The following is a 26,036-nucleotide window of genomic DNA, read 5'->3' as shown; positions in this document are numbered from 1 at the left end:
CCCATCGCCTCCATTTTATATGGGACGCCGCCACAGCATGGCCTGCCAAGTGGTATGTCGGTGCGCGCCCAGGATCCGAACCAGCGAACCCCGGGCCGCCACAACGGAGCGCACGCACTTAACCCCTTGCACCACCGGGCGGGCCCCCAGGCTTGTTTTCTTTCGTCCAAGCCCCTTACCAAGAAAAAAGACACAGCCTAAAGAAGAAGGGGCCCCCCAGGCCAGAGAAGAAGGGAAGCCGGCCTTACCTTGAAAGAGCATCGTCTGGCTGAAGTCGCTGCGCATGTCGTTCCGACACACAGCCTGGACACGGAACAGGTAAAGGCTGTCAGGTGAGACGTGGCTAATGGTGGCCTTCTGCAGGTGGAGAGAGAACAGGCAGTGAGTTGGTCTGAAGGCCGGCGCACGCGTACCTTCTAAAGCCAAACCTAAAGTAACATGAAGTATTACTATTAGGTTTCTGGGTCCCACGGCAAGGCGTGGCAGCCACGATACTTCCCCGCTGACCAAAGGCTCCCTTTGAAAGGAAACAGCGTTCAGAGATAACTATGTCAGGGAATCTGCTTCTAACACTGAAATGTGTGGGATAAGAGAAGTAACATAATTAGTTTTGACCCATATTCTTGACTCTGGCTTGGAATGTGTCTTCAGCCCTCTTTAGACTCACAAGGCTTGGACTTCTTTCCTAACTACTGTACCTTATAAATGGTAATTATCTACCCTAGACAGCCTCTAGAATTGTCAAGTGTACTGAATTTCCAGAGCCATGCAGAGTTTAGAATTAGAACATCAACGACAAAATTTCTGCATGTCTGTTTCTTTGCAGTTTAAAGGCCTCGCTGTACCTCGACCATGGATAACATGGGCCATGATGCTAGGAAGAACACCTCAGGAGAGGTCAGATGACACAAGATCCTGCTTTGTCACGCCACTCACTAGCTCTGTGATTCCGAGCCAGTTCCTCAATGTCTTTTGGCCTCTGCTACTTTCAGCTGTTAAGTGAGCAGAGTGATAGCTGCCTCACAGGGTTTGTGTGAGTGCTGTATAACACAGGTGAGGCGAGCGTTATTCATAGGTAGTCCATACCACACAACAGAAAGAATGCCACTGCTCTAACACAGAAGTCAGCAGGCTACAGCCCACAGGCCAAATCCCGCCCACAGTCTGTTTTTGTAAATAAAGTTTTATTGGCACACAGCCACGCCCATTCTTTCACACGTTGTTTACGGCAGCTTTCACCCTACAGTGGCAGAGTTGAGTAGCTGCCACAGAGACCGTATGGCCTGTAAAGCCTAAAATATTTACTATCTGGCCCTTTCTAGAAAAAGTTTGCCAGCCCTTGGTCAAACATCACCAGCCAAATCCAGAGCCCCATTCCTCAAAGCTTTATTCCAAGAGCCTTTAAATTGAGAAAATGGAAAATACCTAAAAAGTAGGCAGCACTTGCTTCCTGAAGAAACAAACAGAAGCAACTGATTTTCAAAGACTTCCTAATGGATGAAATGTCTTGTCATCGAAACGTGTATTCTGGGCCAAGCAGAGAAAGCAGTCCTGGGAGCTTAACCACTGAGTGGGTCTTCCTGATGTAGCTACTGAAAACCTCTGACCGGGTATTAAAACGTTACTGCGGCCACACCTGCTGCCATTGTCTGGCAAACGGATTCCTGGTGAGAGCAGTAGGGTGGGGTCAGTTTACTTAACTTGAAGCCTCATTTCTCTCTTTTGGAAAAGGTAGGTAATAACCCCTGCCCCACAGGTTTGTAGCAAGGACGTGGAAGAGGGATGTAAACTGGAAGATGCTACACCCATGTTTTAAGTATTACTTTTAGGTTTCTGGGCCATAATAACCATAAGTTAGAGAAGAGCTTTGTCGCCACTAAGTCAGCACTCTTGACTTCTTGAGAAATGAAGAAAATTAATTTTGTGTGTCCCAAAAGAAAATAACCACCCCTAGAAATTCTTATAAAAAACAACTTGCTGTCAAAGCCTGTTTTTCTCTACATCTCTCTCTTTCTCTGAAACTAATTTATGCCTCATTCTCTAAGACTCTGACCCCGTCTTCTGTTCAGAGGAAAATCTTCGCTCCGTCTATGCAGGGATTTATTAGAATTCACTCCAAGCCAGTATCTATCCATCTTTGCATGTTTAATTATTTTCCACTTAGAACAAGAAACCGCATAAGCGCCTAGATAGTTTCTGCTGATTAATGCAAGCCATCTTTACTTCAAAAAGAGAAAAATCCCTTATGGACTTCCAGTAGTGACAAGAGAAAGGTTAAAACACATCATAACCTTGGGTGCCTTTCAATAGATTCCTCTCTGATTTCATGAAGCTCATCATCCCCTAATGTGACCCAGATAACAATGTCTAGCGGGGAAATTGAACATATAAATGGAAATGAAGTAAAAGAATCTTCATCTAAAGGAATATGCAAAGTATTATTCTATAACTGATTGAATGGGCCCCGGGGACTCTGTATTGGGAGAAAAAAGGTGATAACAGTCATTAAGGATCCCACTCGGTCCTAGTGCATTTTTCATGTGCATATACAATTATGGGTTTCATTATTCCAAAGCCTTCTTTTGATTAACAATAAATGCAAGGCTTTCAAACCCAAATGTGTCACTTTGAGTTTCTATGCAAAGACTTAAAGACCAGTGCTTGTTGGAGGGTTCACTTTTACAGAGGAAGAGACGGTTTCTACTAACATCTGTTCTGAAAGCTTTGTTGGGTGTCGGCCACTAGACATTTATGTACATTTTAAGATGAGAAGTTGAATTGGGCATGTATAGCTCACAGTGAGATCGTATTTTATAGCGTCTGCAAGTCTGAGATCAGTAGTTAAAAGTTACATGGTCACAGGGGTCCAGCAGGTAGTGAGAATGTGTAAGGTAGATAGATGGGACAAAAGGGAATAGTGCAGACTGTGGACAACTGCTTGGTGATGGTGACAGTAGTAGTAGTCAGGAAAGAGGAGGAAGAGGAGGAGGAATAAATGTAATAATAATAGCTAGGACTTAGATAGCACTTACTATGTGCCAGGACTGTTGTACATTTGTATAACATTTAATATTTACAATATCAGATAAAAAGGGCTTCATGGAGGCTTTCTGTTTTTTTAATAACGAAAGAAAAAGCAGTTAGTCTTGAAGGGCCCAATTACAAAGAAATTAACTAGCTTTTCCTGGTGATGTGGCTGGTAAGTGCAAGGGTGGGATGTAGCCCAGACAGGCTCCGGCCACAGCTCACACTGGTAGCCACTGCACCGTGGCACAGCCATGGCAGTAGAGCCCTCAGCAGGCAGTGTGAGGCTGGCATGACACATAAATCACACCATGTGGGCCTGGCAAAGAGACACGGCAGGGGGCCCTCTCATAGCTGCCTGACATCCCGGCAGGGCAGCAGGCACCCCGACTCGGGACGGTAGGTTTTACCAAGTCTTTGTCGCTGTCCTTTGTGAACGTCTTCTCCTTCTCGTCCTCGTTCTTGGTCCAGCTGTAGGAGATCATGTAGTTCATGATGGGTGGGTGGTAGATGGTCTCCGGCTGGCTCCAGGACACCTGCAGTGCCGTCTGGTTCAGAGGCTGCACCTTCATGTGGATGGGTGGAGAGCTGCAAACTGAAAACACATACAGCCAAGCTCAGGGGGGCTCCCAGCTCAGGGGCCGTCCAAGCACAACATGCCATTCAGTCACCTGCCTTGTCTTCTTCAAGAGTCCAACCTCGAAAAGCTGACATGGTAGTACAGGAAACGGCCATACTCATTCACCTAGATCCACCTACTGTCAACGTTTTGCCACATCTGTTCTCTCTCCCTCTCTCTCTCTTTCTACATGCACACAAGCACACACACGTTTTCCTGCTAAGTCACTGAAAGCAACTTGTGGACATCCTGACACTTCACCCTTAAGTACTCCGGCCTCCGTCTCTGAAGAACAAGGACATTGTCCTATAGAGTTGCAAGGGACTGAATGTTTGTGTTCCCATCAAATTCATATTTTGAAACCTAATCCCCAATGTCATGGTATTTGGAGGTGGGGCCTTCGGGAGGCAATTAGGTCATGAGGGTGAATCTCTTATAAAAGAGAGCCCAGAGAGCTCCCCCGCCCCTTCTGCCGGGAGAGGACACAGTGAGGAGACGACGGTCTGTGAACCAGAAGTGGGCTCTCGCCAGACAGTGACTCTGCTGGCACCTCAACCTTGGACTTCCCAGCCTCCAGGACCGTGAGAAATAAATTTCTGTAGTTTATAAGCCAGCCAGTCTATGGCAGTTTGTTATAGCAGCCTGAGCTGACTAAAACAATAACCATAATGGCATTATCATACCTAAGATATATAAAGAAATAAACATTAATTCAACAATATTATCTGATACATAGTCCACGTTCAAATTTCCCCGATTGTCTCCAAAAGATTGTATATAGCCGTTTCCCCCCCGATCACAAGCTGCACTTAGTTATTAAGCGTTAGCCTCTTAATCTGGCATCGTCATCTGGCCTTTCTTTCATGATGAATTTTTTGAAGAAGCCAGGCCATTTGACCTGTGGAGTCTCCCAATTAACTAAAATTGTGGATGAAATTTTATTGAAAATAGATCAGAGTATAATCAAATATAATTTAAAAGGAGACTTGAAATAATTTTAAAGCAAAGGACAAGAAACACAAGGATGACTTTCTCCGGACCAGCAGTACCTCGTCTAATTATCCTGAAGTGGGCATAAGGAAAGTCAGGCTAATTCACCTTTCATTCCTTGTGGCTGGCAGATTTGAAAGGACATGGCGGTTCTACATCTATCTATGGACAAACCTATTAAAGGGTTGATAATATCAAGTCAGCCCTTAATAGTGACATTTTAGGCCTCCAAAGGTGTTCCTTCCCGGTGGCAGTGGTTCCTGCCTCCATGGGGGATGGGCGGGGTTTCTCAACCTTGGCACTATGGACCTCTTGGCACAGACAATTCTTTGCTCTTGGGGGGCTGTCCTGTGCACTGTAGGATGTTTAACAGCATCCCTGGCCTCTACCCCCTAGATGCCAGTAGCACTCACCCCATAAATTATAACAACTGATAATGTTCCCAGATAATATCAAATGTCCCCTTGGGTACCAGTCGCCCCTGGTTGAGAACCACTGGTCTAAAGGGAAAGATGGAGATTTACCCAAGAAGCACACACATGGAGCTTATATTACACGCCAGGATGGGAGGGATGGAGGGGAGGAGAGACATGTGGTGTTTTCCAAGCACATTATAGAAGGATTTGCCTCAAGCTATGGAGCCCAGGAAAAAGTTCCCTTGAGGAAAGTACATCTGAGAGCTGAGTTCAGATTAACTGGGTGGGAGTAAGGGGAGGAGGGGAGGGCAGGCCAAGGGACCACAGGAGGCAGAAGGCCTGAGGGGCCAAAAGGAAGCCAGTGAGGCTGGATCAAGGCACAGAGAACATGGTGGAGGCAAGCAGCACCGGGTGCAGCTGGAGTGGGAGGCCTCACAGGCCCAGATGAAAATTCTGGTCTTCATCCTACGAGTACTCGGAAGCCACCAGAAAGATCTGAACCAGAGAATGACGCAATCAGGTTTCTGCTCTACAAAGATCCCTTGAGCTTCAGCTGAGCGTAGAAGAACCTAGAGGAGCCAAGAGTGGAGAAAGGAGGCCTGATAGGAGGTGCTGTAGACGGTCAGTTGCGTGTAGACCAGGGGAGAGGGCAGAATGGCAGGTTCTAGAGTGAATAGTTAGAGGTAAAACCGAGAGGCTGGTGATGTGCTGGACAAAGAGGGGCGTGAGGGAGAGGGAGGCAGTGGGGAGGAGGCTCAGGCTTTGAGGGTAGGAGCTGGGTGAGAAGGACGTCAGCAATACTGGAGGAGATAGGCCGGGGACCATGGCTTGGTTCTGGCATCTCCTGGGAGCCCCCGACGAGCCAGTCTCCCCAGGAGCCCCAAGCTCAAGGCAGCCCTGGGGAGCAGGATGGCTTTCCTGCCAGAGAAGCATGGCCGCAGCTTTAAGGAGCCGGCTGCTGGAGGAAAGTGGAGATTGGTTTTGACAGGGAGGCGTCCTTTTGCTCTTCAACTGCCAAACCACGCTTCAGTCAGAGAGATTCGCTTTGTGTGACTGAGACAGGAAGGAAGGGATAAATTAATGAGGCATTCCCACTGTCCCGCAGAACCCTGGGAGGCATCGCGCTGCCTGCCGCGCAAATGCCACCAGAGCAGGGACATCAAACAAAGAATCTGAAGGAGTCTTCCGCTGAGACATGGGGGTGAAATGACAGAGTATGGACACTAGGTGGCGCTAAGATACCGTTTTTTAATATCCCGACTTCACACTTGTGGTTTCTCAAGACAGCATAGAGAGGGGGATATCAGGAAAAGATCTACACCCCTTCTTTCCAAACGCCAAAAATGAACCCACAAAATTTATATACTGGGAAGTTTCTATCCCTCACAATGATGACCATGTCAGATCTGACTTCCACCTCTTTTCTCACCTCCTACCATGTTCTTATTTATCTCCCTCATCCTGAAGCCATCACTCCCCTGCTCCTATTAGTGATGGGCTGTATGGGGACGCACATCTCTAACAGTTACATCATAACCACATAAATCTTTCTATCACCCACATGCGGATGCAACCATTCTTATTTATTCTTTGAAATTAAAATAGCTGGATTTCTCTTTGCTGATTAAGATGACTCATGTTAATGGTTTTAAAAAGAAACCCAAGTAGTACAAAAAAGTAAGAAGAAGGAAGTTTTAAAAAAAAGTCACCCAAAACATCAGGACTTAGAGATAAACATTGTTAACCTTCTGGGGATTCAATATCCAGACATCTCTTCACACACATGTAAAAGCTTATATATACAATTTGATGTAAACGGATATATACTATAACTGATTTTGTTGTTGTCGTGTTTTACTCAATAAGACATGGAAATATTGCCTTGTCAATAAATGTAGCTTGGTATCACTGAATCCCACTGTCTCAATGTACTAAAAAATATTGAGTTAAGCTCCCAAATGGGAATGCAGGAACCGAGGGGCCTCCAGAGATCCGTGCTTGTCCCAGACTACGCACCAGAGCACCAGGCCAGGGGTTTGCAGGCTGAGGAGCCGCCTCCTGGCCTAAGGGAAGCACAGGAGGAACAGAAATTTCTCTTCCGCTCTCCATCTCCCTCCACCTCCCTGAGAGGGAGGAGTTTTCTGGGCCAAATCTGGAGGAGGCATTTGCAGAGTACTAGGAGGACCTAGAACAGGGGGTGGCAAACTTCTTCTGTAAAGGGCCAAAAAGTAAATAGTTTCTGCTTTGTGGACCATATGGTCTCTGTCACAACCATCCAACTCTGCCTGTGAAGGGCAAAAGCAGCCTCGGCGATATGTAAATGAATGAGTGTGGCTGTGCTCCAATAAAACTTTATTTATGGACACTATATTCCAATTTCATATGATTTTCATGTGTCATGAGATCTTCTTCCTCTGATTCTTTTTCAACTGCTTACAATATAAAAACCATTCCTAGCTTATGGCTGTACAAAAGGTGGTGAGCGAGTTTTGGCCTGTGGTCAGTGGTTGGCTGATCGCAGACCTGGAAGACAAAAGGAGGCCAAACCTTCATTTGAAACATGTTTACCGACTACATTTGTATCCTTAGCACCCAATTCTGCCCTCAGCACAGCTTGAGAGGTCCACTCCTCCACAGAGCTGAGATTCTTCCTAGCACTTAGTACCACGTGGAATTATATGATTGACTTCATTGACAACCTGCAATAAATAATCTACCTCCCCCACTAGAAGGTAAGCTCCATGAGGCTGGCACCTTTTCTGTCTTGTTTGCTATATTATCCTCGGTACTAAAACAGAGTGGGCTCTCAAAATATATTGCCCGAATGAATGGCCTACTGGGTGTATGACATAAAATCCTTAGTCCTTCCCCAGGTCCATGGGTCCTGTGTGACATGACCCCCTCCCACATCTCCAACCTCATCACTTTCCATTTTCCTCCTCACTTACTCATCTCTGGCCAGCCCTCACCCCAGCCTCCTGGAAGATCCGACTTCAACATCATGCTTCCCCTCTGAGGTCTCCTCTGCCTCAGAGCCCCTCTGCTCCCCTCCTCAAAGTGCCCATCACGCCACGTCCTCATCGTCAGTCCGCCTCTCTTGTCTCTTTGTCTGGCCTGTGAGCACCTCCAGCGCAGGAACCAAGCTCTTTATCACCAGTGCCCCAGGCAGGGCCTCAAAGTTCAGGGATGGGATGAGGGAAGTCATTCTGCTCTTTAGTCAGGGCCACTGATGAAGTCCCCATGTGCAAAATCAGTGCCACACAGTCCATTCCTGGGGTCACCTTCAGGAGCCTCAAGTTCCTCTGAAGATCCTGATCCCAGTCTTTACCTCACACTTTTAGTGAGGGGATGTTTGCTACTCAGAAAAAGCATTCTGAGTATGGAGGTGACAAAAATCCCAGCATGTTGGGCCAGCCTGGTGGCATGGTGATTAAGTTTGTGCACTCTGCTTCAGTGGCCCAGGGGTTGCAGGTTCAGATCCCAGGCGTGGACCTACGCACCGCTCATCAAGCCATGCTGTGGTGGCATCCCATATACAAAATAGAGGAATATGGGCACAGATGTTAGCTCAGGGTTAATCTTCCTCAGCAAAAAGAGAAGGACTGGCAACAGATGTTTGCTTAGGACCAATCTTCCTCACCAGAAAAAAAAAAAATTCCAGCATGCGTGGCGGCTGGGGAGGTGAGATGACCAGATGCCCCCCAAGGAACAGGAAAATAAGCAGACAGCACAGAAGCATGCCTTGTGCTTCCAGGTTTTGCTTGCTCTTTCAGTGACGGAAACTATTTTTTCAAGCAAAATCTCCCTCAAAATTCCAAATATAAAACACACAAAAGCAGTGCTATGGAATTTTATGGAACAGCTTGGAAAAGTGGTATAAACAAGTGTGGGCTTTGGACTCAGACCCATCCAGACCCTCATGTTCTCATCTGTAAAATGCATGGCCAGGACCCAACAATATCCTCCTCACAGGACTGGGGTGAGGATTACAGAGAACACTGTGGCTAAACCAGCATCTGTGGGCCTGAGGCCTAATGGCACATGCAGGGACAAGCTGCTGGGCTCACACGGTGTTTTACAAATTGGTATATTTTACATATAAAGCTGGATTTTTTAATTGGGCCTGCATGCACACATGGCAGTGGTTACCTGGAGTAGCCTCCCCTTCAGACTGGGAGTGTGTGTTCACATTTGCTGTAGTCCCCACCACTCCCCATTACCTTTACCCAGGCCGCTTCACCCACGGCTGCCTGGCCCCCAAAGCCGGGTATTTTCCACTGGTGTAAAACGGCACCAGGAGCACTGTTGTCGGCACAGAGCGGATGCCCAACACCCTTGACAACGGCCATCACAACTGCACCTAACACAAGGAGCTGGCCAGTCATCTTGACATATCCTTTTGCACAAAATCGAAGCCTTTTAACCAGGCGGGAGGTGCCACATTCAGCTCTCTAAACAAATATCCCCTGCGAGGTGCTCCTGACATCAGCCTTCCCCTTCTCAGGGGCCTGATTACACCCCCACCGGTGTCTGATTGCTTTTCACAGGCATCTCGGATGATGCTCGGTGCCAGCACTGAGAATTTCTGCCTTCATTCTGAACCACATTTAATTATGATCCCAGACTTCGTTAAATAATGAAGAGGCTCCTAGCAGAGCACCCAAGGTCCTCTGATTCTAAATCAACGTCAAGGACACTTTCTCAGTGGTTCCACGAGGAAATGGCAGATTCCCCCACCCTCACCCCAATCCTCTTCATTTTGGGCATTAGATAAATTAGTCATACGTTCTGTGTGCAAGTCAGGTAACTTCCAAGCGCCTTAAACTATTAAAGGTCCTCCCCAGGGAGCCTCCTTGGGGCACCCGCCCCCTGAGTTTCACACCTGTGGCAGCAGGCCAATTATTGACCAGGAGTCAGAGAGACAGCACTGCTCAAACAAAGCAATCTGGTGCCAATTCACTATTATTTCACAATGCTTGTCAACAGCAACGAAATTGCTGCCTCCTGGGGGGCGGGGGAGGGAGAGCTGTGATATTATATACCACAGAGGGTGGTGTCAGAGGGACAAACTTGGCCTAAGCCAGCTGAGGACCTTGAGGGAGATGCCTCTCCCCAGGGACCTGCCTGGCAGGGAGAGAGAGCAGGAGTATTTCTCCTCTTGAAGCAGAAGGGAACTACTCAGGTGGAACAGAGCCATGAGCCTCGCCTCAGACAGCTTAAATGCCTGTCATTTCTTTATCGCCCCAGCTCAGCTCAAGAACCCTTGAATATGGAGTCCTTTAGGGGAAATTTCCAAAGAAGTGGCCTCAGGGAAGGATTTCTCTTTTTGCAGGGCTGTATCAGAGAGGTCTAGGTAAACACGAAATCCCCCAAAGCAGATCATATCGGACTTCAAACCTGGAATCTCGGTGCTGCTGGGTGTCACCTCCCCGACCCTGCCCAAGAGCTCATGAAAGGGAAAGTGCATGGGCGAAGGTGCCAGGACCAGGAAGGATGAAATTAAAGCAGGACCCCGGCTCCGGCATTTTTGGGATTTACAACATCCAAATAATATCTAGTTGGGGCTGCCAGCTGCCAAGCACATGACGACGGCCAGGCTCCGTGCATTCATCTCAGATGATCCACATAGGCATAACTGAATCCAAGAGGCAGGTTCAATTATTCTCCCCATTAAAGACAAGTGGGGACACTGGGGTCCAGAGAGACCAGGACTGGGCCAAGGACACAGAGTAGGAGAAGGGTTCAGAACTGGGACGCAGTCTGTCATATTCCACACCAGAGGGGTAGGGGGCACAAGGGGGTGGGCATGTGCGTTCTATCCACACACACCTCTCACATCTGTTTTCCTATCTGCAAGATGGTAATAAAGATGTCAGGAGGGTTACTTAAAAGGTAAAAACCCTCCCACACAGGCGCTGTGCATCACTACTGGAGGCTCAGGTCCGCGGCTTCTTGGGCGGGTTAACAATCCTTGGCGCAAAAAGCTTCCTTCCCGCTCCCTCTGGCTTCGTGGTCTCTTCTGTTCTTAATGACAGATGAGAGTGTGGGGTTTCTTGACAATTTCCAGAGTAGCCTCCAGCTCCCTCGAGGCCCTCTAAAACTGGATGCAGCCCAATCACCATTCTGCCCCATCAGAAACGCAAACTAAGCTCGTGGTCCCTCAAGCCATCACGGGGATGCTAGAAATAGATGCGGTGGTGCCAGGGTGCCCACCTGCAAGGCCTTCACTCTGTGCCATTTGGCGCTGACACTGCGAGAAGAACGAGTCCTATCTGATGAGCCTGGCTCCGGGCTGAGTTAGCACTTTTCACAAATTATGTCATCAAATTCTCACAGGAATTTTGTGGGGATGCTGGCTTCATCATTACCTCTGTTTCAGAGACTGAGATTCAAGAGGGTCATTCATCCACTTATTCACTCCAGACTCAGACTGCCCTGGTTCTGGACACACGAGCTGTGTGGTCTTGGATAAAGCTTGGGTAAAGGCTTCTGGGATGCATGCATGAAATGCACAAGCACACGCTGGCTGACGGATAGGAAAGTGCTGTAAGGAATAGCTATTGTTTAATATTTATTGAGCACCTGCTGTATGTCAGGACCCTGACCAGGAACTAGGGATAAAGGTGAACTCAAGGTGACATGGTCCTTGACCTGCTATAGATTATGGCCCAGAGGGGAACAGACATCAACCACTTAATCCTCTAAAACAGAGTTCATAACTTGGGGCTCTTTAGGGGTGCTGGATAGAATCCACAGAAATTTGTGAATTTGTATAGGAAAAAATACACTTTCATTCTCATTAATCTAACTAAAATTTAGCATTTCCTTGTATTTCAAAGGTTGGCAATAAACCGCAGAAGTGTTAGCAGGACTTGTGTGACATCACCAATAGAAATCACAGATGCATTTCTGTTAGATGACAGTTGTTGCCAAGATCTCAAATTTTCCTTCATGCTTATTATTATTTCAAAATTACAATGATTATTAGACCTGTTGCTAGACTTTATAATTTAATGCCTCCATCAAGAACAGATAAATTACTATATTACAATTTAATTTTTTTATAATATCCAAGGATAAATGGCTTCCTTTGTAATCTATTATATTTTTATTTTATGCATCAAAAACCGTCAATATGAGAAGAGGTTTATGGGATCCACAGGGGTCCATGGCACCAAAAAGGTTAAATACTCCCAGCACTAAGGATTATGTAATTACATGTTTTTAAGGAAAATATTATAGTAATTCTGTAAAAAGGTTTAATAAAGGACCTTGACTTAGATTTGGGGGGTTGGTTAGGAAAGATTTACCGAGCAGAGTTTGATGTTTGAACTGAAGTCTGAACAATGAGTTAGGTGTTTATAAAGTAAGCAGGAAGGAAGGAAGCTTAGATATATGTCAGACCAAAAAAGCAGCATGTGCAAAGGTCCTGTGATAGAAACATTGGAAAGAAAACAAGCATGGCTGGCAAGCAGAGAATGAGGAGGAGGATGGTCTGAGACTAGGTCTCAAAGCTAGTAAGTGTTGGAGCTGAGTTCATCCCTGGGTGGGTCTGACTCGAGGCCAGAGTTTGCTGGACGGCCACTTTCTCATGATGTGGGAGACCCTGGCACACGGTTGCCCCCAAGTTCCACCAAGCACTAGGACAACTGCTTTCAAGTTTTAAATCTATCGTGTTTTAACTAATGCAAACTGTAACCCATTATGGGATAAGAGAAAATACATATATTGGTCTCTGCCCTGGCACAAAGTTCCTAAAATCCTGGTAATTTCCTAAGTGATAAGAGCACCAGGAGCATCTCTTGTTTTATTACCTGTTCTCTGACCTTGTCCCTGACACAGGGCTCCTAAAACCCTTGTAAATTCCTAAGTGATAAGAGCGCTAGGAGCATCTTTTGTTCTAACAAGGTGACTCTGGCTGGGCTCCCGGATGGGGGCTGGTCACCAGAAAGACAAAGCCATACTTAGAAGCTTGGAATTTTTAGCTCCACCCTCCATTCTCCAGAGAGGGGAGAGGGGCTGGAAATGAAATTAATAATGGAGCGTGCCTACGTGATGAAGCCTCCATAAAAATCCCCAAAGTACGGGGCTCAGGGAGCTTCCAGGTTGGCGAGCACATCCACGTACCGGGAGGGTGGCGCACCCCAACTCCACAGGGACAGAAGCTCCTGCACTTGGGGCGCTCCCAGACCTCGCCCACGGATCTCTTCATCTGGCTGCTCATCCGTTTGTTGTTAGTGCCACTGAGTTGACTCCAACTCCTAGTGACCTGTGGACAGCAGAGCAGAACCCTGCCAGGTGTTTTGTGCCATCCTCTCACCTTCTGGCGCTCTATCAGACAATGCTCCGCCGCTATTCACAGAGTTTTCACGGCCAATTTTTTTGGAAGTGGGTGGCCAGGTCCTTTTGTCTAGTCTGGAAGCTCCACTGAAACCTGTCCACCATGGGTGACCCTGCTGGTATTTGAAATACCCGTGGCATAGCTCTCAGCATCACAGCAACACACAGCGGCCACTGTATGACAACTGACAGACGGGTGGTGTGGTTCTCTGACCGGGAAACAAAACCGGGCTGCAGTGGTGAGAGCAGAGAATCTTAACCACTAGACCACCAGGGCTAGTCTGTTCATCTATATTCTTTATCATATCCTTTAATAAACTAGTAAGTGTAAGTAATGGTTTCCCTGAGTTCTGTGAGCCATTTTAGTAAATTCATCAAACCCAAGGAGGGGCTTGTGGGAACCTCTGATTTGTAGCTAAGTCAGACAGAAGTCGTGGGTAACCCAGGGACCCATTACTTACAATTGGCATCTGAAGTGGGGTGGGAGCAATCTGGTGGGACTGAGCCCTTTACCTGCGAGATCTGATGCTATCTGTAGGTAGATAGTGTCAGAATTGAGTGAAATTATAGGAGACCCAGCTGGTGTCACAGACAACTGTTTGTTGTGGGGAAAAGCCTCCACACTTTTGGTGACTAGAAGTGGCAGCAGTGAAGTGTTCCATGTGAAAGCAAAGGAGAAACACAGGAGGTGGAGAACTGGGCTTTTCCCGGTGCAGGAGGGAGAACCATTCAGTTTTTCTAATACACCTGTGGAGTTTTTTCTACACCATCCAATGGCAGCCCCTCCATTCCCATGAACAAGCCCTGGCGTGCAATTCAGTTTCTCAGCCAACAACTGAGTATTAGATGCTCCGTGTGGCAATTACCATGGAAGACAGAAAATTTGAAAATGCTTTCTGATCCCGTCAGCTGTCTCTGCTGTACGTATAGCAGAGCCACATGCTCAGAAAACAACAGCAGCAGCCAGTGTCTGGGAAGGCAGAGGCAGAAATTCAATTCTCCAGTCCTCCAAGCACGCGATTTTGACTTTCCCACATTATGCTACTCCTGACCTCTCCTCCCTCCTTGGAGTCTTTTTTCTACACGCTATCCCTCTTCCTCTGAGAGCTAAAGGCCATGGGAGGTGTCCCTGTCCTGTGCAGGAAAAAGCATTGTTCAGCTCGGCGCTAAGGGAGGTGGCAAAGTTCAGAATGATGCATCTTCCCAGCCCCACTTTACAATAGCTGCTTCTCGGACACCAGGTGGAAGGCTGGATTCCATGTACCCTAGGGACCCTTCCTCCCTTTCAACTTTAAGATGCTGTGATTTCCTGCCAAAAGGGCAAAATGGACCTATCCCACCTTAATTAAGCACAGCATCCTTTCCACGTGGTATCTATTAACTTCCACCTTCTCCCACTGCCTTGTTCTAGTCATGGGCTCCAACTGAAGGTCTGTACCAGAGACCAGGGTGCAGGTCTACGGTGGACAAATGTCCAGGGCCCTTGTACCGGAGCTGGGTTTTCTCTGGCTGAGTCTCCTATTTCCCACCGCTTGAGATGATGGGATGGCCCCCTTTATTATGAAGAAACACCTGGTCACTTAGAGTCCGATAGCTGCCCTCAGCAATGCATGATTGACATCTAAACACTATCCGAGATCTAAGATCCCGTGAGCTGTCTTTACAAGTGATCCCAACAGCCATGTCAAGTGATCAACTAGTGACTCACACTGATGGGTTTCGCTAGGCTTTTATTTAAATTATTGAGTCTAGATAATTATGATCCAATAGGTCAGGGTGCCCTCATATGTTTCAATATAAAATACTTTTTCCTTAAAATATTTTTCCTCTTAGAATTAGGTATTACCAAATATATCACCAAATATGGTGATACCTAATATGGTACCCTACTATATTTAAAGGAGTATCTTGGGTCTTGCCCAATATTCACCTTATTAGCTTTGAGTCTCTAACTCCTCCTTGGCATCTGCCTCTCTTATTTGTTCTTAGTTCTGGTTCGGGGGGGCATAGGATGAGCTCCATTATTTGGATTCCAACCTCATTTCAACCCCCAGATATGGCATCTGCACCAACTGGTCATTTGGTAAGGATGGCCCTATATGGTATGGTTCTAGGGTGCTGGGGACTGGCCTCAAGCAGCCCCTCCTGGGCTTGGTCAAGAGGACCCAACAGAAGAACAGGGAGCCCGCCACTTGCATGGAGAGACCAGCCTGTGAACAGGCAGTGTCCCCAGTGGGCCCCAGTTGGAAATCACCTATGCAGACCATAGGAGGAAATGAGCCACCTCGGCCTGGACTCTTGGCTGCCTCCAGTATACAGGTCCACGTGCTCTGAGGAGACTGGGCTTCTAGTTGGCTGGTGAAAACCAACAGCTTTAAATGGTTAGTACATTTCTCAGTGAGAAGGTTTCTCTCTTCTGGGAAGCCTCTCCTGATGCCAGCCCAGAAGCATAGAAACTGCAGGGTTCCATGCCCTTGATATTATACCTGTTAGCATTCAGTGTCAGACATATAGATAGCACCTTCTCAACAGAGGCAGAGATTTGAAATGGGACAGCCAAGATTCTCATTTCAGTCCATGCTAGTGCTTTGGAATCATAACATCCGTCCAGAGAGGGCCCAGGAGTGAAGCCAGCAACCATGATGACCACTAGCTGTGCTGAGAAGGAAAGAGAACAAGATGATTCAAGAGGACTCAACATGGGCGCCCACTCCTGTGCCTTTACACATAGTCTGATTCTCAGGCCTCAGGGGCTGGGGAGCTGAGACCGTTTCTTATGTCATGAGAAAGCCAAGGGTTCTGTCCATGTTCCTTTTACCTGAGGAAAAACAACTTCAACGAACCCGTGTTTGTTTACAGAATAATCAGTAGGAAGAATGGGGAAGACAAACAGTCTGCCTCCCAGCTATATATTCCTCCCATGACTCCAAGGAGATGCACACGCACATCGCGGAGCCTCATGCTTCACGGGTTGTGAATGCTACTCATCGAGAGAAAGGGGAAGTGTGTCGCTCTAGGAGGAAGGATGCTGTTGGTCTTTATTAGTTTCCAGATTGCTGTTCACAAGCACCGCGGTAGCCACACAAATAAACCCAATGTCAGGGAAGATTTTTCTAGACAGTAAAGAAAAGCTGAAGCTGTAGGAGGGTTGCTAAGTCGACCTTGAAGATCAAACTCTGCCTACCTGCCTGGAGACAAAGGATTAAGTAATTAGGTAATATTTATAAAGTGTGAAAACGATAGATGGCCCCTGGCATCTGTTAACAATATCAGCTCAACAGCTCCCCAGCCATAAGGCAGTTCTGCCTGGGGGCCACCTGACACCAGCGCCTGCCGCTCTAAGTGCCTCCATTCTCTGCTTTTAGGTGTGGTAGTGCACCTATTCCTTGGGACGGAGAGGAAAGCTCTCTCTCTGTGGTTTATTAAGATGAATGCTTCCATCCAGGTGGCTTATGGTCAAAGCAGAAGATGGCTTTCCAAATCCCAAGAGCCTCTCTGATTCAGGTATCGGGGGCAGGGAATCCTACTCCACATGCCTGGATATGCTCCTCCCATAAGAGCACCCAGCCTGTTCTAGATCATAAATGCCCCAACTGTGCCATCCATCCATCCAATCCAATATTTACTGAGGAGCCAACAGTGAGCACTGCACTCTCTCTCCAAAAAAAGAAAAGAAAAGAAACAGTTTCACCCCTCATGGAGCCTATGTGGTAACGAGAGATCTAGATATTAGGAAAAAAAACAAAAATCACAGAAATTCATGTAACATTCCAACTGTGGGAAGTGCTGTAAGACAAAGGTACTGGTGCCCTAATGCAAATGGCTGGGCCGAGGCAGCCAGGAAACTTCCCTGAGGAAGGGACCATAAAGCTGAGCTGTGAAGGCTGAGAGGGGTCAATTAGGCACAGAGGTGAGGCAAGGGCCTTCCAGGCAGAGGGAACAACCTGCTGGGACTGGAGGGTGGCTGGTGGACTGAAGTGCAGGATGCCAAGGGAAGTGAAGTGCAAGATGGGGCTGGAGAGGGGGATGGCACGTGTGGATTGTGTTAAGGATTGTGGATTTCACTGGAAAGGTTTTAACAAGTTCAAACAGCCTGGCTTTTCACTTCTACCAGGAAGAGAGCATGGTCCCCTTATTCTGAAATATTCCAGTGATCACGCCACATGTAACAGGTTGTCCTGAGCATAGAAAGAAGCCACTGCTGACCCACTGACAAGAAAGTACAATTAAGTACAGAGTACTTCCCATGTCCCAGGCTCTGTACTATTTGTTCCCTACACTGTCTCATTTAAAAGGTCACAAGCCAAGGAGGGGGGTGTGACTGTTATCTCTCTTCTACAGAAAAGGAAACCAAAACTTAGATATTAACTTGAGCAATGTCACACAGAAGTAAATGGTTGGCTTAGAATTTCAGTCCAGGTTTGCTTGACTATATTCTTATATAGAATCTATATATAGAATCTATAGAATCTTATATAGAATCTTATATAGAATCTATATAAGAATATAGACAAAATCTATATTCTTACCCACTGCCATATAGTGTCTCATCATTCATTCATTCATTCACTCATTCATTCATTCAATAAGCAATGACTGCACACCTATTATGTCCTAAGTACCGTGTTAGGCCCTGTTGATTCAAGGATGCACATGATCCTCAGCCTAGAAGCCTCACCGTCCAGATCAAGTGGGTGCACTGGTCCTCCCATGAACTGACCCTGTACATAGGCCTTAGTAGCCTGTGCCCCGAGCACCCAAGAAACCCACCAAAAGCAAGCCAAACAGATAAAGACTGAGCCCTATCTTTAGGAAGAGCCCCCGATTCCTACAAGCAACGTTTAGTTTTAAAGCTCCTTCATTTAGGGAAGGAGTAATAAGCTGTGTTGTTCAAGCCACCTGATGACATCTAAAACAAAGAGGCCACGGGCCTCATGGATTCATTTGGAAGCTGGCAGCCCCTGGGAAAACGGAAAGAATGCTGTGTTTGGACATAAGAGGATCTCAGCTGACATCTCAGCTCTACCGCCTCCCAGCTGAAAGGCTCTGGGTGATGGATCACTTGCTCCCTCTGAGTCTCAGACACCTGAGTGTTAAAGAGAAACAATAATACTGCTTTTCTCTCTTTGCTCACTCCCACCCATCCTCCATCCAAACTGTTAGTAAATCTCAGAGGATCTAGTCCAAAATCCATCCCTAATGGACCACTTCTACCTCCACCAGGATCACCCTTATCTGACCACTGTCATCCTGCCAGGAATATTTCTATTGGCCTCTGCTGGTCTTGCAGATTCCACCCAGGTCTTCTGCAAACATTCTTGACACAATAGTCAGAGTGACGGGTTCAAAAACCTGTTCCACAGCCCTGCTTAAAACCCTCCAGAGGCTTCCCATGGCTGTAAGAATACAATCTTAATTCCTTACCCAGAAAAGTCTATTCCAGACTTGACCCTTGCCCACCTCCTCATGCTAATTCCTATGCCTCAGGGCCTTTGCAAATGACCTTTCCCTCTAAGAACTTGCAGGGCTGGCTCCTTATCACCACCTGCCCCATCCAGGGAAGATCTCTTCCCCACTGTCTCACCACACTCCACACTCTTAGCACACTACCTGATTTGATCTTCTTCAGAACAACACCGAAGCTTTATCATTGGTTGATTTGTTTATTTCTTCCTCCCCACTAAAACATCTCCATGATGAGGGATTCCTCTCCCTTGTTATCCTTTATTTCTAATGCCTACAACTTGTTCATAGTAGATGCTCAACAAACATCTGATAAATGAAAAGTGAATCCTGGCAGAGGTTGTTTTGAGGATTAAATACACCACATACGAACGAAAAAGGTTAGTATACATCTGGTACACAAAATCCCCTAAACTGCCTTGTAAGGATGCTTCAGGCACAGCTCCTAGAGTCAATAAGCTCTTCAATGGCAGATGAAGACGTCTGATACATGAAAAGAAATTCACTACCTACAAAACATGAAGCAAAAGTAGTTAATGCTACACTGAATGTCTACGAAGTATCAACTGTATGTCAACCAATCAAAGGGAACTTACACCAACTCTTTAAATATTTACATAAAATTACAGTAATCATGGGATGTCTGAGCGTGGAAAAATGTTTGCTATAATATGGCATGACCTTCAAAATTATGAAAGGATGTTGGAGAGTCTTAAACACAGCCCCACTTTTTGCCTTCTTTCTTACTCACTCCCAAGGTTAGAAAGTAGTGGTGACAAACGATAGTTATTTTCAAATGAAGGGAGTTAAAAACACTCCACGGGGGCTACATTAAAAATGTGTTTCTCTTAGTACTTTTCTGTGCTGAAGGTTTCTGAAAGTAACAAGATAACTTTTTGGAAGAGTTTCTGGGAGGACATATGCCTACAAAGGAATTAAGTGCTTATATCAGAGCTTCTTTTAATAAGATAAAGTAACTCAAGCTCATTAATCTGGAGTGGAAATGATTAAACTGAAAACAGAACAACATTAGTATTTTCTCCAAAAATAGCAGAAAACCACGATTTCAATGTCAAACTCTTTTAAAAGCAATCATGGGTTTCCTTCTTTGTTTGCTAATTTGGGTGGAAAATGTGATGCTCCCTCTCAATGTACTCTGATTTAAAATAGGCTAGTTACTTAGACCTTCTCACACAGTGGTATGTGTCCTTAAAAACTGCTTTTAAACAAAACAGGAAGCAATCTTTAGCACTGAAAATGTAGCTAAAAAAGGGATCCCTCCATGAGCAGAAGCAAAGACCATCTTCCAAAAAACCAGGCATTGGCTTAGGAGACTGGAGGGCACCCAGGCAGCCCAGTGTCCTCCCCATTTCCTTTGCTTTTATTACATTATACAGTGTCACTTTAATTAAGCCATCAAATCAAATTATCAGATCAAGTGGTTTTGATTCCACTGTGGTCTGAACGGGTTTCGTTAAATTAATAAACCATATGTTTCATGTTGTTGGAAGGAAAGTCGTTTTTCTCCGTTCACTGTTCCAAAAGTCTTCACAATAGAGAGTATTCGGCACGTAATCCCCGAAGGCTCTTCCGTGTGCCCGGGATGTGTCACAGAATAACTGAAATGACAGCCCATTAAATCCTAAAGTCTGTCCAAGTTATTTACCGACAAAGGGCAGAGTGGCAAATTGGATGTCCCTTGAACAATCCACCAAGCCTAAATATTGTTTCCATTTACTGGAACTAAAGCTTCATATTTTTTACGGATGACATCCATTATAAGTCTTTCTTCAGCAAGAATACAATATTAAGATGACTTTTCCCCCCTTTCCTTTGGTGTCTTGCATGGCCATGCATCTTGTGCTTGGCACTGGAAGGCTTGATTCTGTTTTCTCTATTCCAGTCCATCCAATCATGCTGACAGAGGGGCAGGGTGGGGGCACATTAACTCAGGCATCCCCCACAGTGCTGCTCAATGACCATTACTTAATGATCTCAGCCAGAGGAATGAGGTAAAGTGGGGTGCTTATATTCAGTCCATTGAGGCTGTGCTTGCACTTCTGGTGTGAAAGTTGACCAGGTGTTAAGGTGAACTGGTGAGTGGTTGGTTACTAAGTTAACAAACCTCTGATTGGTCCTCGGGTCTTGTAGTAGAATGGGAAAGTAGAACTAGCCAGTGGACACTTTCACAGTCATGGCTGCTACCATCTTTAAGACAGAAAATATTTACCTTAAATCAAGCCTATGATTAGGTTCCATTTTAGTTTGAGCCATCCCCTAGAGCAGGGGTCAGTAAACTATGGTTCCCAAGCCAAATCTGGCCTGCTACCTATTTTTATAAATTAAGTTTTATTGGAAGACGTTTTCTACACCCATTCATTTATAGATTGTCTACGGCTACCTTCAGCTACAGTGGCAGAACTGAGTAGCTGCAACAGAGACCATGTGGCCCACTACCTGGTCCTTAAACTAAGAAGTTTACTGACTCCTGTCCTACATAATTGATTTATTTTTCTTTGTTCTGTGACAATAGCCCAATAAATGTATAGCTCCATGCTCAACATCATAGCTCTCCTAGGCACCGAAAGCTTCCAGTAATGTTCAGGTAGAAAATACCAATTAGGCTTTGCTCTTTTTGAATTAGCTGAAGATTACAGAATACCATCCTTCTCTTTTTGAAATCTTTTTTTGCAGAAGACTGAAGAGAAAGGGACTCCTCCTTTGTGTTGGCTCTTTACTGCTTAGATGTCTAAGATCAATAACCTAAGCTGTCCAGGCTGCCTGATGATTGCCAGCACCTGTAGCTGGTTTTTGGCTTACAGTGCTCTGGAATTACCTGAGTTTTCCTGGGGAAAAAAAGGAGGAGCATTTGGTCACGTGGACCACAGTTCCATGAAATGTGCATTTAAAAACAAATAGGGACATCATTAGTCATTAGGGAAATGCAAATCAGAACTACAAAGAGATACTACTTCACATCCACTAGAATGGCTAAAACAGAAAAGATGTGTAACAAGTGTTGGTGAGGATGTGGAGAAATCAGAACCCTCATACACTGCTGATGGGAGTGTAAACTGGTGCGGCTGCTTTGGAAAACAGTTTGGCAGCTCTTCAAAACTGTAAATGTAGAGCTACGATATGACTCAGCAATTCTACTTCTAGGTTTATATCCAGGAGAACTGAAAACATATGTTCACACAAAAACTGAAACATGAATGTTCACAGCAGCATTATTCTTAACAGTCAAAAAGTAGAAAAAACTCAAATGTCTACCAGTTGATAAATGGATTACCAAAATGTGGTATATCCATACAATGATATATTATTTGGCCATAAAACGGAATCAAATTCTGATACATGTTTGATTATGGATGAACCTTGAAAATATGATGATAAGTGAAAGAAGCCAGAGACAAAAAGCCATAGATTGTATGATTCCTTTTATATGAACTATCCAGAATAAGCACATCCATAGAGACAGAGAGTACATTAGTGGTTGCCTAGGGCTGGGAGGAGTGAGGGACAGGAGAAAGAAAGGGAAAGAGAACAAGGAGTGATTGACTGCTAATCAGTATGGAGTTTCTTTCCGGGGATGATAAAAATGTTTTGGAAGTAGACAGCAGTGATGATTGCACAACTTGTGAATATACTAAAAACCACTGAAGTGGACAGTTTAAAAGAATGAACTTTATGGTATGTGAATTAAATCTCAATAAAGCTGTTATTAAAAAAAAGCAAATGGGGATACAATTCAGCAATAAAAAGAATACTGCTAATACATGCTACAACATGGATAGATCTTAAAATCCTAACACCAAGTGAAAGAGAAAACAGATCAGAGGTTGCCTAGAGTTGAGGACAGAAGAAAGAACTGACTGCAAATGGGCATGAAGGAATTGGATTGTGGTGATGGTTGCACAACAATAAATTTATTAAAAATTATTGAATTGTACATTTACAACAACTGAATTTTAGAGTACGTAAATTATACCTTAAAAAAGGCTGCCAAAAAATAGAAAACTTTCATACGCTGCTGGCAGAAGTGCAAAGAGGTATATACGATCACTTTGGGGAACTACTGAGCAGTGTCTAACCAAATCTGAACAGATATGTGTACTCTAGGCTGCAGTCCTTTACTCCTGGCTGTGCACCCAACAGAGATGTGTCCAAATGCTCATTAAAAGGTATGTTCAAGAATTTTCATAATCATCAAAACATGGAAATAATCCATATATTCATGTATATTGAAATGGATAAATAAATTCAGGTACAATCACACAAGGAAATTCAGCAATAAAAAAAAAACAAACTACAACTACATGCAACAGTATATAGATGACCCTCAAAACCAGTGCAGAGCAAAAGAAGCGAGACATAAAAGAGGACAAATTAGATGATTCCATTTATATGAAACTGACCAACAGACAAAGCTAATTCATGGTAGTAGTTACCCTTGGCAACGGACAGTGACCAAGAAGAGGGAGACGGAGGTGCTCCTGAGAAGCTGGTGATGTTAGTTTCTTGATCTGGGTGTTTGTTACTCAAGCGTATTCAGTTTGTGAAAATTCATCAAGTTGTACACATATTACGTGTGCACTTTTCCATACGTTACACTCCAATAATATGTTTAAAAAAGAAATAAGACTGCACCTATAACTCGGCCTCTAGAAAGATCACAAAACATTACTGTACACACATCTTAGGAGTCAGCGATGGAAACTATGAGAATTGCAACAAAACCTTGCAGGATGAAGAACTGGTTCCCTATATTTAAGGACGGGTCCACGGCTCTGCTCAAATTCAGAGAAAGCCCATTCAGTGGAAGATCTCGCCCACGTTCACAAATTAATGCAACGGAAACCACGATCTTCTCTAACTTTCTTAGGTAACGAGGGCCACGCATTCTCTCTGCACAGCTGAAATATCATAAGCTCAGCCTGTTTTTCAGGAAAGAACTCTGAAACTGTCATAACCTCAGCAATTCTGAGCTCCCAGATCTTGTGCTCACTTGTGGTATAAATTCCTCATCCCCGACACGTCCTCTACATTCACCTCTTACGAAACAGCCAATCCCTAAGAGAACCTCCTTTTCCCAAGCAAGTTCTCTTGGGAGAAAGCTTTCGAATTTGGTCGTTTTCTCTATTTTTAGCTTGGTTAAAAAACAAAATTAGCCCAAGTGAGGTTTCCTATGCCAGCCCAACCTAAGATATTTTACAGGTTCGTGTGCTTCTTGACCCTCCCATTGTTCTAGCTGACAAGTGACGCCCTTGACAAAGTGTCGGCCCCAAATTACTTGAATCTCAAGCGTTTCTCGATGGACGGAATCTGGCCAGACTAGCTTTTCCTCACCATCCTCAAATGAAACCATACAGATAGGAAGGAAATGGTCACATTCTTCAACTCCCTTTCCTCTTCTTTTTGCTCCTCTTCAGACATACGAGCCTAGAAAATGGGCCCACTCTTATCATCAAAGCACACATCACCACAGTTATTTGTGGAATAGAATCTCATTTCCCAGTTCCCACAAAGGTCAGATGCCAGTAAACTGTTCTCTTTATTGGGGGCGGGGGCGCTCTTGAAACAAAACCTCCCCAAATGACTGTCCAAGCTAAAAATACCACAGTCTACGTCCAGTGTTGATAAAGGACACAAGCTCTTCCCATATTACTCAAATTCATAATTTCGAAGGAGAGCACTGGCTTGAGAAAGATCCATCTTTTCACCCTCAAAGAAAATTGCTTCTTATTCCTTCCTCCCTTCTAAGTACTAGGACTTTGATCAGCCTTATTCCTCTAAGTGTTTCCCGAGTTCTAAACCGCAATTATGACAAATCACAGAGCTTGAGGGAGTGCTGCAAGGGTAGAATCAGACTTTCTAGTTTCCTGGGAGAGTCATTCATGTTCATTTCACACGAGAAAGTAGAAATAGAAAAGATTAAGATGCCTGAAATTTATAAACTTCTGTTTATCAGATATGGGAAGGAAACTGTTAAATAATAGTTTTAAAAGGCCACATGGTGTCTAGCTGGAGTGGAGAGCTGGAGGTGGGGTTCTTGCCTGGCGAGGATGTTAATAAGAAGACTGCACAGTAGGCTGTTGGGAACAGGTCCAAACTCCTGATCTCAACAGGGAAACAGTTAAAAAGTAAGACACCCAAAAGTTAACTGGTGTTGATGTTACAAGGTAAAGATACAGAGAGAATGACTGATACATTACTAGTCAAAAGGGCAATTCTGAACATATCTATTTAACTGAAGTTATTCCCACAACTGCTTCTATTTGTCACCCAAACATGTCTCTTTTAGCAGAGAAACATATGCTCTTAACACCAAGTTCCAACTCTTGGCTGGCTTTGAACTCCTTTTAATTTAAAGTAATTTATGATAAGGAATCTTCCTCCAGGCAATGGCACTTAACTTAATCCAAATATACCTTTAGAGGCTTCTGTCCCCAGTGGGTTTTCTAAGAAGTCTGTCATGTCGTGGTTCCAGGCGTCACGGACGGCAGACTTGGACACCATCCTGTCATTCAGAGCCTGCTGTGGTCGAAAGTTATTTCTCAGATACTCAACCGACTTGACGTGGTCTTGCTGCTCTGTGGTGAAGATGGAATAAAAAGCCTCGAGCTGAACAGAGAACCAGAGGAGGGAGAAAAAAAGAACATCGATTAGAAAAGCTATGTGATCCAAAGCTGGGTGAGGGTGACAAGAACACAAAATGGTAGGAAGTGCCCGATGCCAAGTCTGACAAACCCAGCAGGACACAGGCTGCCTGCTGGAATCACTGCCAACGGACTTATCTGGCTGTGGTTTCTGTCCTGCCAACTAACTGGGAAACACTTCATTGGAAGATGTATAGAACTCTTTTAGTTTGTGTCTCAGACAAGTCTCAGTCTTTCTGCAGTGCCCGCCCTCCCGGCCAGATCTTTAGTTTTATGGGAAGGAGCAGAGAGAGTTTGGTGAAACTGGTAGGTTCTGGAGCCAGACTACACGGGTGGGAATTGTAGCTCCAGGGGTCAACCACTCCGTGACCCTGAGAAAGTTGCTTAACTTCTCTAAGCCTCTATTCTTCCTCAATAAAATGGTGATAATTGTAGCAGCATCTACTTGATAGGGTTTGTGTCAGCATTAAATGAGATAATCCACGTACAACGCTTAAAACAGTTCCTGGCACATAAGAGCTCAAT

At 45.2% G+C, this 26,036-nt stretch overlaps 1 protein-coding gene across 5 annotated transcripts in view; it reads right to left on the bottom strand.

Moving 5' to 3' along the window:
* The window catches only part of PTPRG (protein tyrosine phosphatase receptor type G), a 680,315-nt gene that overhangs the window by 102,079 nt on the left and 552,200 nt on the right, over positions 1 to 26,036 (bottom strand). For all 5 annotated transcript variants that reach the window (XM_058562200.1, XM_058562209.1, XM_058562192.1 and 2 more), the window contains 3 exons: positions 25,284 to 25,476; positions 3,435 to 3,619; positions 249 to 357 (listed from right to left, as the gene is read on the bottom strand). In XM_058562200.1, coding sequence (XP_058418183.1) covers positions 249 to 357; positions 3,435 to 3,619; positions 25,284 to 25,476 — 487 coding nt within the window. The remainder of the gene's footprint in view (positions 1 to 248; positions 358 to 3,434; positions 3,620 to 25,283; positions 25,477 to 26,036) is intronic.

Source organism: Diceros bicornis, chromosome 2 (genome assembly GCF_020826845.1).
Source record: "Diceros bicornis minor isolate mBicDic1 chromosome 2, mDicBic1.mat.cur, whole genome shotgun sequence".
In the NCBI taxonomy this organism is placed as follows: domain Eukaryota; kingdom Metazoa; phylum Chordata; class Mammalia; order Perissodactyla; family Rhinocerotidae; genus Diceros; species Diceros bicornis.
This window is presented reverse-complemented; position numbering and strand designations above follow the sequence as displayed.